General features: G+C 35.5%; 1 protein-coding gene across 4 annotated transcripts; it reads left to right on the top strand.

The window, feature by feature from the left end:
* Window positions 1-300: 300 nt before the first annotated feature.
* MYB3R-5 (myb domain protein 3r-5) lies at window positions 301-6,539 on the top strand. 4 transcript variants are annotated; one of them, XM_088485826.1, is made up of 10 exons: window positions 301-502; window positions 991-1,158; window positions 1,389-1,539; window positions 1,742-1,793; window positions 1,929-1,986; window positions 2,787-2,881; window positions 2,959-3,062; window positions 3,165-3,293; window positions 4,299-5,395; window positions 6,225-6,539. In XM_088485826.1, the coding sequence occupies exons 3-9, from the start codon at window positions 1,394-1,396 to the stop codon at window positions 5,317-5,319; spliced, it is 1,605 nt and encodes a 534-aa protein (XP_088341952.1). In that variant the 5' UTR covers window positions 301-502; window positions 991-1,158; window positions 1,389-1,393; the 3' UTR covers window positions 5,320-5,395; window positions 6,225-6,539. The 4 variants fall into 4 exon arrangements, with proteins under 4 accessions (XP_088341952.1, XP_088341954.1, XP_088341953.1 ...); XM_088485828.1 differs by having other exon boundaries at window positions 367-502; window positions 1,413-1,539; XM_088485827.1 differs by lacking the exon at window positions 991-1,158 and having other exon boundaries at window positions 373-502.
* Window positions 6,540-13,960: the final 7,421 nt, after the last annotated feature.

Below are 13,960 nucleotides of genomic sequence, written 5' to 3'. Positions count from 1 at the left end.
TGGACACACAAAAAATCTGTCAAAAGTTACGAGGTTTGTTTTCTCTCTTTCTTTTTTATAGTTTTTTTCTTTAAAAGGCTTTTTAGTTTTTATAGTTAAGTATACCTCATTATCCTCAATGCCTTATGACTGTCTGAGGTTCAAGTTTTATATGCCTAACGTTTTTGGGAGTGCCGTTATGTGACGTCTGACGGTATTAAAGAAGATGCCGCCTTTCGCACTAAACGGCAGTTAACGGAAACGGCGGTGCTTCACTGCTACCAGAGACGGAGACGTTAATACTTAATAGCAAATAGCCAAATACAAAAAATTAAAATTCTTTTTTTTTTTTTTTCGGTTTTATTCGTTTTTTTAATTTTAATTTCTCTTTTCGCTTCGTTTCAACGGTCGAGGATTTTGCGAAACCGTAGCTGAGAGAAGAGCAGCAATTCTGGTCTCTGGTCTCCTCTTCTATTCTTCTGTGAGCTTCACTTCGATTTCCTCCACTTCTCTGCAAGCATAGGTAGTTCCCTCTATGCAGAGAAATTCACCTTCTTTTATGTTGTTATTATTTACTTAATTACTTTGTTTTTTTTCCCAACTCTTCACAATTCTTTCTTTCTTTTTCTCTTTGTTTTTGATGTTTGATCGAGTCTTCGCGATTATCTTTTGACATAAACAACAGAGTTTGATTTGTGTCATGCTGAATTGGGTTTATGGTTTCCTTTCCTTTTTAATTTCTTTTTCCGTTGAATACCAGTGTTTAGTTTTTCATGCCCTTTCCCCTTTCTCTAATACGGCAACTTGGGGAATGAGCAAGAACGTGGAGCACCTCATTTAGAAACTTACACTTACACTTACACTTACCTCACTAATATGTTATTTTCTCCGTGAATCACCTCATAATTAGAGATAATGTTGAATGCCCTTCAAATCCATCCATCCATAACAATCGTCATTTTTTTTTTATGGTTTTTCCGCTTCTCACCGCTGCTCTTTAAACACCTCCAGATATCCGGTGCCGAATCTATCGCCGCTGAAAGCCTGGGGCTTATCCAAGCCGAGAGTGAAAGAGATGGGGAGGGGATTGTGTTATTGGTGTGATGAGAAGAGTGGAATCTGCTTTCATGCGATAGAACCTCAAAAGACAAGAATACCTCTTTCTCACAAAGTTTATGTGTGAGTTTCATTACTGTATTTTTGTTGTTTTAAAGGTTTTGATGTGATAATTGAGTTATAAATCTGGGTTTTTGTTTGTATTTGTGTTTCAATTCGAAAGTCTGGGGTATTTTGTATTATGAGGTGTATTTTTAGAGTTTTCATTATTGATATATGATTGGAATTGCTACATGTGTTTGCATACGGTTTTTTTTTTTTATCCGTATTTTTGGTTTTGTTGCTGAATTTAGGAGATATGCTTGAGTTGAAAACAGAAGCGTGTTGTCTGGAGAATAAGCAATCCACTGCTGCTTCTTGCTCCTCTGTTTCCGAAGGCAGTGGCAGCCCAATTAACAAGTCCACAGAGATGTGTGGCCCTACATCTACATCGCCCTCACACCGGTAACTTTATTTAAGCTCTCTCTTTCTGATTACATTGTTCCGGTTGTTCGTTATTAATCATGAATTATGTAATCTGAGGGGAGTGTGCTTTTACTGCATGTTTTACAATCTGCATTGCTAGATGATTTCCTTTTTATTGTTGAACATGTATCTATTTTGAATTTTTGCTGTGATTTTCATTGTGTGAATATTTTCTGTTCAGGAGGATCACTGGCCCTATAAGGCGTGCAAAGGGAGGTTGGACGGCAGAAGAGGTTATTCTCTAACTCTGTCTTTGGAGACTTCTATTCTTTTGTCACTTCTTTGTTGTTTAGATGTGTGCTTGCATTGTTGCTTGCTTGTATGTAAGTTAATATCTGCTCTTAATGCCTTTCTTCAATTTTGTGCAGGATGAGACATTAAGGAATGCTGTTGCAACTTACAAGGGCAAGAATTGGAAGAAAATAGGTACTTTTTGTTTTTACTGTTTCTATCTGACATAATTTTTTTTTCCACATTGCTTATTTATTTATTAATTTAGTGGGTGGGGTGGGGAGATTCTAGTTCAATAATTATGTGATGACCTTGTGTGATTTATATGGCATTGCATAATTGGTTATAAACTTATAATCAAGAGAGACTATCTTCAGCTTACATGAATATATAAATTACATGATACATTTGACCCGAGGAGAGTAATATTGTTGATCATAAGTAACTGTTTTTGGATCAGTAAAATGCATGATTTTTACTGTAAAATACTCTTATCATTTTGCATGCCAGTATATTCATTGCACAGAGTTGAACCATCCATCGTCCATTCTGAAATTAAAAATCTCAACTAATGCTTTATCTCTTAGTTACATGAAATGTATGTTTAATGGAATATCTATGTTATTGTAACCTCTTCATTTAACTATTATTGATGTTTTACTCAGTTCTAAAGTGGAACTAGAGAATACTGCAGTTTAAGAAAAAAAGTAAGTGTATTATGAAATTTGAAAGATATAGGCTTGAGGACGCATTTGGTTAACTTGTTACTTTGTTGCAATGCAGAAAAGTTAGAATTAAACCACCAGGAATGAAAACTTCCCAACCTGTATTTGCCTCTCTTATAATATCTTCCGTGTGATTCACCATGTACGGAAATTGATTATGTTTGTGAATGATGGAAAGTTGTTTATGTGGCTTGGTACTCTAAGTGCTTAGTGTAACTGTGTAAGCATTATGCTGATTTCAATGACCTGAATTTAAAATGTGAAATGCAGCTGAGTATTTTCCTGATAGAACAGAAGTTCAATGCCTTCACAGATGGCAAAAAGTTCTCAATCCAGAACTTGTTAAAGGACCTTGGACATTGGAGGTTGAACCTGTTCTTTGTCTTTCATAAATTTTTTCCTTCAGTTTTTTCAAAAATTATATATATATTATTTTGGGCAGGAGGATGATAAAATTGTTGAACTGGTCTCAAAATTTGGGCCTACAAAATGGTCTCTTATAGCCAGGTCTTTGCCTGGTCGAATAGGGAAACAGTGCCGAGAGCGGTAGGTTGACTAGAATTTAAACTGATGATGTCATTACTATTAGTGGCTTTACACAGGAACTGCTCAATTTAAAATTGCTCTTCCCTTTTCAAATTCTTACAGATGGCACAATCATCTTAATCCTGACATAAAGAAAGATGCCTGGACTTTGGACGAGGAATTGGCCCTGATAAATGCTCATCATACCCATGGGAACAAATGGGCTGAAATAGCCAAGGTTCTTCCTGGAAGGTATGCTTACGTATTATTTCTGTTGTTTATTATAATGGAACATAGATAAGCAAAAGAAGTGGGCTTAAATCTTGATGTTACTGTTCAAATTACGAGTTATCATCTTGAGGCATTGTCTAATTATTTTCAACATGAATTTCGTTGTTTTTATGGTGGTAAGTGGATATTTTCCTCTTGCTCTCCTAGGAGGAGGTATTCTGCTTACATTTTTTTTTAAAATAAATATAAAAGAAGTACTTCTTAATACAAGCAGAAAAAGTCACAAAATTATGAAAACAAAAAACAACAAAGAAAAGGGATAAAGTCAATTGAGCAAAATTAATCTATCCTAACATAACTCTATTTCCATTAAAATGGTTGTATGCTTCTCAACCCATGTCTGATGGTGACTCAAGATAAGTAAAAGTAAACCTCCTATTGTTGAGGTTATAGGTAAGCAAATTTGGCTTAACTTGGTAAACAATGGCCAGTGTAGCCATGAACAAATTCTGGTGTAAAGAGAGACAGGTAAAGAAGTTATGAACTATCACGGGGACAGGAGATATCAAGGGCTCTTTAATGCCCTGTACTATTGCTGTTTCTTTTCTTTCTCAGTTCAGTGTCATATTCTTTTTGTGCATCCATCTAAACAGTTGCAGCTGTCATACTGATGTGGAAGTCGATTAAGCTTAATAAGCACCGAAGTTTTCGAGGATCCTCTTAGTTCATATGGCTTCTGAACAACACAAATTTTAATGATTTGTCCATCATCATTGTTTTAGGGCTGAAAAATCTGTTCAATGTTGTTCAGAACATAATGGAAGTACCACACTTTTATGGTTCAAATATTTTTGTAGAGTGAATCGTTGGAATAGCTATCACATAAAAGTTATATAAAGGATGCAGATTTCATTGATTATATGTGCACAAGTAGGAGGAGATAATTTGTGTTGTTAAATGCCATGGCATTTAAATTGTATTCGTCACAAATGCTAATATTTTTTCTACATTATTTCTCTTATGCAGAACTGATAATGCAATAAAGAACCATTGGAATAGTTCTTTGAAGAAAAAGTTGGATTTTTATTTAGCTACAGGAAGACTTCCACCAGTGCCAAAGAACAATGCACAAGTTGCTGTCAAAGATACAATTAGACTTTCTACTTCTAAAACAATTCCTGTTTGTTCAAGTAAAGAATTAAATTTAGCTGTTGAAACACCATTTGAACCTACAACTGTTAGTATGCTAGATGAGAGTGGCATGAATCAGTCATCCTCAGGGACAGTTAGAGATGTTCGTGATTCTTCAAGTGTTCCTGCGAATGAATCTGCTGATTCTGACGGTGTAGAATGCAAACCTGGATCATCCAACATAGATCTCGCCTGGAGCAACTCAAAGCCTGTGTCAATAGTTAATTTCAGAATAACTTGTGGGACAAATTTTGAGAATTCTGGACTAAGTGTAAACTCAAAATTTGAGCGGTGTGTAGACAATTGTGAAATGAGCTGCAGCAGCAGGTCTATCAGAACTTCTTTCTCCCAAGAAAGTCCTACCTGTGGTTCTTTGTGTTATGAGCCGCCACAGTTAAGTGGTTCAGTTCCTTTAGATTCTCTTTCTTTAAGCCTGCAGAATGAATACTGCTCTAATCCGATGTTGTCGCCTATCGATTACTTCACTCCAGCTAGTGTGAAGGGTAGTGAATTATGCAGCGAGACACCTGAATCATTTTTGAAAAAAGCTGCTGATACTTTTCCAAACACTCCTTCCATATTGAGGAGACGGAACAGAGTCGAAACACAAACCCCTCCTTGTAAACTTTTGAAGGTAGAAAATCATTCTTGTACTTCTAATGAATCAGAGAGAACCAAGGATAATTCTGGATCTGAGGTTGGGAGGTTCTCTGAGAGTCCAGCAAGCCATGACAATGAGAGTGACCTTCCCAAGGCTTACAATGCATCTCCACCATACCAGTTGAGATCCAAGCGAACAGCAGTTCTCAAGTCCGTGGAGAAACAACTAGAATTTGCATTTGAGGAAAAAAAATGAAAGCAATTTCAACTGAATGAAAATACCTGCAAAGAGTAGCAATCTGATTATGAAGAAACAACATAGCAAATAATTTGTAAGTGATTACCTATTATTGTTCCTTAAATGTATTCTATTCCGTTTCTGCTTAAGCTTTGTTTTTCTAAGGACTTCCCTGTTTTCAATTGTTATGAGAAACGGTGAAACTAATCCTTTATATGAGTTGTGTTTCCCTTGCAGCTTTTAAAGTAATACAATATAATAAAATAAAACCATGTTAGAGTTTGAACTTATTGTCCTTTAGGATTTGGTTATTTTTGCATTGCTTTCATTCTGAGTTAGTTATGAAATGCTATTTGGTTTGTTTGATCCCATGAGATTTTTATGGAGAGTAGGAACTGCTTCAGTTGTCATTATCTTTATCTTCAAAATCTCTGAATTTGTTTGGCGCTGTAGCATAACTGGCTAGCCTGCTGAATAAATACCTTCTTAACATGCTTTCATGAAAATGTCAGTGCTAGCAATTACCTTAACGATGATCCCAATGCTGTTGCCGTTCAAGGCACCTTCCCTAAAATTTTCGTGAGAGATATTAACTATTGGAAAAGGCATACAAAACTTTCAGCAGAGTTGGTGAGAGACGTACTTTTTGGTCCTGCATATGGGGGTAGCATTTCCAGATACCTTTTTCTTTTAAAGCTTAGTGCAAAGCATCCCGCATTATCAACAGATAAAATAATATGCTGCAGAGCATTAATTATCCAACATCCGAAACAATATTTGAGCTTTGCAATTGAATGTTCGTTTTATTTATTTAATTTTTCTACTTGTGGTTCATTTGGCAGCATAATGTTTTCTCCTTGCCGTTCTTGTTGCTTGGCATTTAGTTATGAATTCTGAATAACTTCTCTGCTGAATTGATTTAGGTACTTTATTGATTTTGGCTGGTTCTTCCAAATGGTTTGATAACGTTCGCGTATTTCGGGAAGACAGTTGGATAGTTGGTTTTTCATTTTCATCACACGTGAACAGAATTCAGCAGCTGTAGGATCCGGTATGTATAGAATAAGGCTTGCTGTATATACCAGTTTTGTACGGTTTAGGAACAATAAATCTTTAAGTAGCGTCGGTGTTTCCTTGGGTATTTTTTCTTAAACTTTTTCCAGCCTGACTTACAAATCAATAAAAATGCAACTACCATTCGGAGGCATTACACCGAAATTGTTTAACGATCATTCAATGTTAGCAAGATATGAGAATAGCATGTTCATCAAGAATTGCCACCGAAGTGAAACCAAACTGGTAACTTTGGTTTTCTTTTAAAGAAACTTGTAGGACATGTACACCGGATCTAAGAACATTAGAAATCAAGTATTTTCTTCAAACCTGTTTAAACGTTTTTTTTTTTTTTTCTTTCTTTCTTTTTTTTTTTTTTTTGGTTAAAACTGAATTGAAGAGTGCTTCACTTGAATGAAAAATAGAAAAAAGTTTTTTGGGCGGGGACAACTCTACCAAATCAAGATCTCTGGGGATTAGTTTCGATATTGTTCTACTCTATGATTTCTTCCTACTTGATAATACTATCGTGTTCCTCTTGTAATGGACAACACTATATCATATCAATGATCAGTGATTTTATATTATTGATGTTGTGATAAGAATGGGACATGGATGCCCATTCCCATGTGAAACTTACTTTCTCAAAAAGGAATAATATTAAATGAACGTTGAAATTATATCCCCCTATTCATGTATAAATAGAGGCCTTTGCTTCTAAGAAAAATACAATCAATAATAACAATGTTCTCTCTCTCTTTTATATTCTCTCTCCTTACAAGTATTTTAAGTACTCCTCTCTCTTATTTTTTATATATAATATTAGTAAATATATTAATCATCTCTATTATATTGAGATAGTAATTCTAGTAAATATTACTACTTGGGTTATCTAATTATATTTTCATATTTTATTTGTTGCTTCTTCCTTATTTTTTTAGTTATTTTATAACACGTTATCAGCACGAGACTCTGATCAAATTTTTAGGAAGACTCGGGTAACAAATTTTTATTATGTTGAAGCTCTCTCATCTTGAATTTAATGCTCTTGATATATCTGAAAATAATTATTTATCATGGATACTAGATGTTAAAATCCATATTGATTTAATGGATCTTGAAGATACCATTAAGGCTGAAAATAATGCATCCCAGAAGGATAAAACCAAAGCCATGATTTTTCTTCGTCGTCATGTTGACGTATGATTGAAAAATGAATATCCCACATTAAAAGATCCTGCAGATCTGTGGAAAGGTCTTGAAGAAAGATACAATCATCAAAAGATGGTGATACGTCCTCAAGCCTGATATGTTAGAGAAAATTTTCTCGACCTTCCATACCTCGATTGTGCTCCTGCAGCAGCAGTATCGAGAAAAAGAATTTAAAAATGTTCTGAGTTAATTTCTTGCTTTCTTGTTGCTGAACGCCAACAATGAGTTGCTTTAAAGAAATCATGAAGCGCGCCCAACTGGCGCCGCCGTCCCATTTTCTGAAGCAAATGCGGCAAATTATAACTCCAGAAGAGGTAAATGGCAAGATTTTAATAACAAGAAAAATCATGGAAGGAAAAGGAATTATGTTCAAAACAGAAGATCTCACCAGAAGTGGGATAAAGAAAGAAACAATGGGCAAAGTAAATCAATTGAGGATAAATGCTTCCGTTGTGGTGGAAAGGGCCATTGGTCACGTACCTGTCGTACCCCAAGGCATCTAGTTGATCTTTATCAATCATCCTTGAAAAAGGATGACAAAAGAAAGGAAACAAATTTTGTTTCAAATGATGAAAATTCCACCACTCATTATAATATATCTAATTTCTTTAAGGATTTCGAAGGAAATATTGGCTATTTGATCAATGATGGAATAGTTTGATATGTGTATGTGTTTGTTAAGTATTCATGTGAATAATTTTTACTGTGCATGTACTTTTGCTCATTTTATTATTATTATTATCTGTTTTTTTTTTTTTTGAAGAAAAATGGCAAGGACATATTCTGAAGATATTTGCCTTGCGAATAGTGCAAGTTCGCATACTATTCTTAAAAGTATTATATATTTTACCCATCTTGTGCCAAAAGAAGAGTATGTTAATACTATTATTGGCTCAGGCAATGTGATTGAAGGCTCCGAAAGAGCTATAATTTTGTTTCTCGGAGGAACAAAATTCATAATAAATAATGCACTATTGTCTACCAAGTCTCTAAGTTTCAAAGATATTCGCCAAAATGAATATCATATTGAGACAATGAATGAGGGAAATCATGAGTATTTATGTATCACAACTCATGATTTAGATTAGAAAGTTATATTAGAAAAATTACCCCCACTTTCATCTGGGTTGTATTATACTAAGATTAGTGCAATTGAATCACATGCCATTGTAAACCTGAAGTTTACTAGCCCAAATGAATTCATAACTTGGCATGATAGATTGGGTCATCCGGGAACAACCATGATGAGGAGAATTATTGAAAACTCTCATGGACATTCACTAAAGAACCAGAAGATTCTTAAAACTAGTGAATTTTGTTGTGCTGCATGTTCTCAAGGAAAGTTAATTTTAAGGCCATCACTAGTAAAGATTGGATTTGAGTCCCCTGAATTCCTAAAAAGGATTCAAGGTGATATATGTGGACCTATTCATCCACCATGTGGATCTTTTAGATATTTTATGGTCCTAATAGACGCATCTTCGAGATGGTCACATGTGTACTTATTATCTTCTCGCAACCTGGCGTTTGCGAGATTACTGGCTCAAATTATTCGATTAAAAGCACAATTTCCAAAAAAATTCAATCAAAGCAATTCATCTTGATAATGCTGGTGAATTTACTTCCCAAGCTTTTGATGCTTATTGTATGGCTAATGGAATAAGTGTTGAACATCCAGTAGTTTATGTTTACACACAAAATGGGTTAGCAGAATCGCTTATTAAACGCCTCCAATTAATTGCTAGATCCTTGCTTGTGAGAACAAATCTCCCAACCTCGGTTTGGGGGCATGCTATTTTACATGCCGCAGCACTTATTCGTTTGAGGCCAACAAGTTACCATCACTTCTCTCCTATGCAATTAGCTTTTAGCCAGCAGCCAAATGTTTCCCATTTAAGAATATTTGGGTTGCGATATATGTTCCCATTGCACCACTTAATCGCACCAAAATGGGACCCCAAAGAAAATTGGGATATATGTTGGATATGATTCTCCCTCTATAGTGAGGTATCTTGAGATACAAACGGGAGATGTATTTAAAGCCCAGTTTGTGGATTGTCATTTTGATGAATCAAAATTTCCAACATTAGGGGGAGAGAATAAGCTTCCTAAAAAGGAACTTAATTGGAATGCATCATCGTTGATGCATTTAGATCCTCGATCAGGGTAATGTGAACTAGAAGTTCAAAAGATTATACATTTGCAAAGAATAGCAAATGAATTGCCTGATACATTTTTCGATACAAAGAGGATAACCAAATCTTATATACCAGCGGAAAATGCTCCAATTCGAATTGATGTCCCAGTAGGAAAAGTAGCCACCGAAGCAAATTCACGCCAGAAGCGTGGTAGGGCAGAAAATGCCCCAATTCGAATTGATGTCCCAGTAGAACAAATAGCCACTGAAGCAAATACACGCCAGAAGCATGGCAGGCCTGTCGGTTCCAAAGATAAAAATCCTCGAAAGATAAAAGAGGTAAATACTATTCCTGTTGAAAAAGACATAGTAAAGACACCTGCAGTTGTCCAAAATTCTGATATAATTTTAACGCCAGAAGACGTTCAGGTACCTGAAAATTGTGAAAATGATGAGATCTCGATAAATTATGTCTTTACAGGAGAGAAATGGGACCGAAATAAGACAATTGTCAATGAAATATTTGCATATAATATGGCATTACATATCATGCATGAAAGTAAGGATCTTGAGCCAAGATCAGTCGAAGAATGTCGACAAAGGAATGATTGGCCAAAACGAAAAGAAGCCATGAAGGCTGAATTAGACTCACTTGCAAAACGTGAAGTCTTCGGACCTGTAGTCCGTACACCAGAAGATGTAATACCTGTTGAATACCGGTGGGTATTTGTGAGAAAACGAAATGAGAAAAATGAAGTTGTGCGCTATAAAGCCCGACTTGTGGCACAAGGTTTTTCACAAAGGCCCGGTATAGATTATGAAGAAACATATTCCCCTGTAGTGGATGCGATAACATTGCGTTATTTGGTCAGTTTATCTGCATATCATAAATTGCATATGCATTTAATGGATGTGGTAACAGCCTATTTGTACGGCTCATTAGATCGGGATATCTATATGAAAGTCCCTGAAGGACTAAAGATATCTAAACCATCCAATGAATATTCGCAAGGGTTATACTCAGTCAAATTGCAAAGATCTTTATATGGTCTAAAGCAATCTGAACGAATGTGGTATAATCGTCTGAGTATCTGGCCAAAAACGGATTCAAGAATGATGATATCTGCCCATGTGTTTTCATAAAGAAAACTATATCTAGGTTCATTATAATTGTTGTGTACGTTGATGATTTAAATATCATTGGGACTCCTGAAGAGATTCCAACAATTATAAAAACTTTAAAAGAAGAGTTTGAGATGAAAGATTTTGGAAGAACTAAATTTTGTCTCGGCCTGCAGATCGAGCATATAAAAAATGGGATATTTATTCATCAAACAACATACACAGAGAAGATCTTGAAAAGATTTTATATGGATAAGTCACATCCATTAAGTACCCCAATGATCGTAAGATCTTTGGACGTGGAAAAGGATCAATTCCGTCCTAAAGAAGAGAATGAAGATATCCTTGGTCCTGAAGTACCATATCTTAGTGCCATTGGAGCGCTAATGTATCTTGCTAATAATACACGACCCGGTATATCATTTGCTGTGAACTTACTAGCAAGGTATAGTTCCTCTCCAACCAGAAGACATTGGAGTGGAATCAAACAAATCTTTCGATATATTCATGGAACGGTTGATATGGGATTATTCTATCCTTATGGATCCAAGTCACAACTAGTTGGCTATGCAGATGCTGGATACTTGTCTGATCCACATAAAGGGAGATCTCAAATAGGATACCTGTTCACATATGGTGGTACAGCTATATCATGGAGGTCCACAAAACAGACGATAGCAGCAACTTCCTCTAATCATGCTGAAATACTGGCGATTCATGAAGCTAGTCGCGAGTGTTTTTGGCTGAGGAGTCTGATTCAATATATTTTGTCATCATGTGGACTGATTGATCATAAGATAGCTCCAACTGTCCTGTTTGAAGATAATACAGCATGTATTGCTCAACTTAAGGGTGGATACATCAAAGGTGATAGAACAAAGCATATTTCTCCCAAATTCTTCTTCACTCATGATCTTCAAAATCAAGGGACAATTGATGTCCAACAGATCCGTTCAAGTGACAATCTGGCAGATTTATTCACAAAGTCACTCCCAAAATTCTCCTTTGAAAGATTGGTACATGAGATTGGGATGCGCCGATTTCGAGACATTAAATGATGTCGACAAGAGGGGGAGACTGTACTCTTTTTTCCTTGGTCAGGTTTTTTTTTCATTGGATTTTTCTTGACAAGGTTTTTAATGAGGCAGTTTCCATCACAAAGGATATTGTACTCTTTTTCCTTCACTAAGATTTTTCCCACAGAGTTTTCCTTTAGTAAGGTTTTAATGAGGCAATCATCCTAAATGGGCATCCAATGGGGAGTGTTGTGATAAGAATGGGGCGTGGATGCCCATTCCCATGTGAAACTTACTTTCTCAAAAAGGAATAATATTAAATGAACGTTGAAATTGTATCCCCTCATTCATGTATAAATAGAGGCCTTTGCTTCTAAGAAAAATACAATCAATAATAACAATATTCTCTCTCTCTTTTATATTCTCTCTCCTTACAAGTATTTTAAGTACTCCTCTCTCTTATTTTTTATATATAATATTAGTAAATATATTAATCATCTCTATTATATTGAGATAATAATTCTAATAAATATTACTACTTGGGTTATCTAATTATATTTCCATATTTTATTTGTTACTTCTTCCTTATTTATTTAGTTATTTTATAACAATTGATAGTATTTTTAAGGAAAAGGTATGTTTTATATTCATATGGTTTATATTTGGTTTTAATTTTACACGCAAGTCTTATTTTGTCTCAGTTTTATATCAGACTTTTCAAAATATTTTAATTTTTCTTTTTAAATAACATTTCTATTAGCCAAAAAAGATCATTCCCAAGGCTATGCTCATGGATCTAGAGCCAAGCAGCATGCCAATTGTCTGATTTATTCAATAGCTTATGCTTATCCATACTCTACAAAAATTCAGAACTTTTTGAAAATATTATAAATCATGTTATCAAAATGCTGAAATTTATGGAATATTATCAAAATGCTGAAGGGATAAGTGAAGATATCTGATTGGGATGGTTGGTTGTGGAGCATGGAGGAGGGTAAAAGTGGTGGGTGGATTTAAGAGTTGGGAGTGGTGATAGCGGTAAAAGTAAAGAGTTCGGGTTGATAGTAGCAGTGATGCAAGGAAGAAGAAAGGAAAAAAGCGAAAAAGAGAAGTGGTAAGAGGGAAAAAGAAAAGAAAGGACAAAATTGGAAAGATATTAGCTAATCTTTGTCAAATTAAAATGTTATTAGATCATCTCTCATTCTTCTCTAATATTGTCTCTCACTCTATTTTTTTTCTTAACTTCAATTTTGGATAAAATATATTATTTATTCTTAATGTTTATGATTCTTTTAAGAAATATTTTTAATATTTAATTTACATTCAATTTTGTAACTAAAATTTTTTATTCATTGAAATTTGTCACTAATATTTTGGATTTATTTCAAATTTATGGAATATTATCAAAATACCAAAGGGGTAAATGAAACTGTCTAGCTGGGATGATTGGTGGTGGAGCATGGAGAGGGATAAATGTGGTGGGTGGAATGAAGAGCTTGGAGGTGGTGATAGCAGTAAAAGTGAAGAGATTGAGATTAATGGTGGTAGTAATGGTTTGGTGGGATTAAATTTTTATAGTGGTCTCTCAGATTCGGTTCGTGCACCAATTTAGCTCTTGAGATTCTAATTGGACTTTTCATGTTCTTGAGATTGTGCGCTGGGTTACATACTGGTCCTTCACTCGAATTCCGGCGTGACTTAGCGACGGACTTGCTTATGTGGCACAGCCATTGCCACCTAGGAACTCATTGTGGACAGATGATGTGGATAGTATTTTGCAATTTTTCAATTTAGTCCCTGTCCCCTTTATAAACCCTAAAGCTTCATCTGCTTCCTCTCATTCTGGTTCTCTCCATCAACGTTTCGTTCTTCATCTCTTGTCTACATTAATAGTCGTCCTCCATGAGAGAAATTGGGAGCCACGTTGCAGGAAGCTCGAACTGGTCATCGTCGACGGAGAACTGGACAAGAAGCACAACGCAAAGCAGGCATGGGCAGGTTCCAGAGTGGTGCGGCTGTGGTTGGGCGGGTTCCGGAGTGGTGCGGTTGTGGTTGTCGCCTTGTGCTTAGGCGGTCAGTGCCAGAGACACATCCTAACAAGCCCTTCTTTGGTTGTTCC

This window comes from Arachis ipaensis, chromosome B4 (assembly GCF_059453495.1).
Source record: "Arachis ipaensis isolate K30076 ecotype BB chromosome B4, ASM5945349v1, whole genome shotgun sequence".
In the NCBI taxonomy this organism is placed as follows: domain Eukaryota; kingdom Viridiplantae; phylum Streptophyta; class Magnoliopsida; order Fabales; family Fabaceae; genus Arachis; species Arachis ipaensis.
The sequence above is the reverse complement of the archived record's forward strand: the minus strand, read 5'-3'. Positions and strand labels throughout refer to the sequence as shown.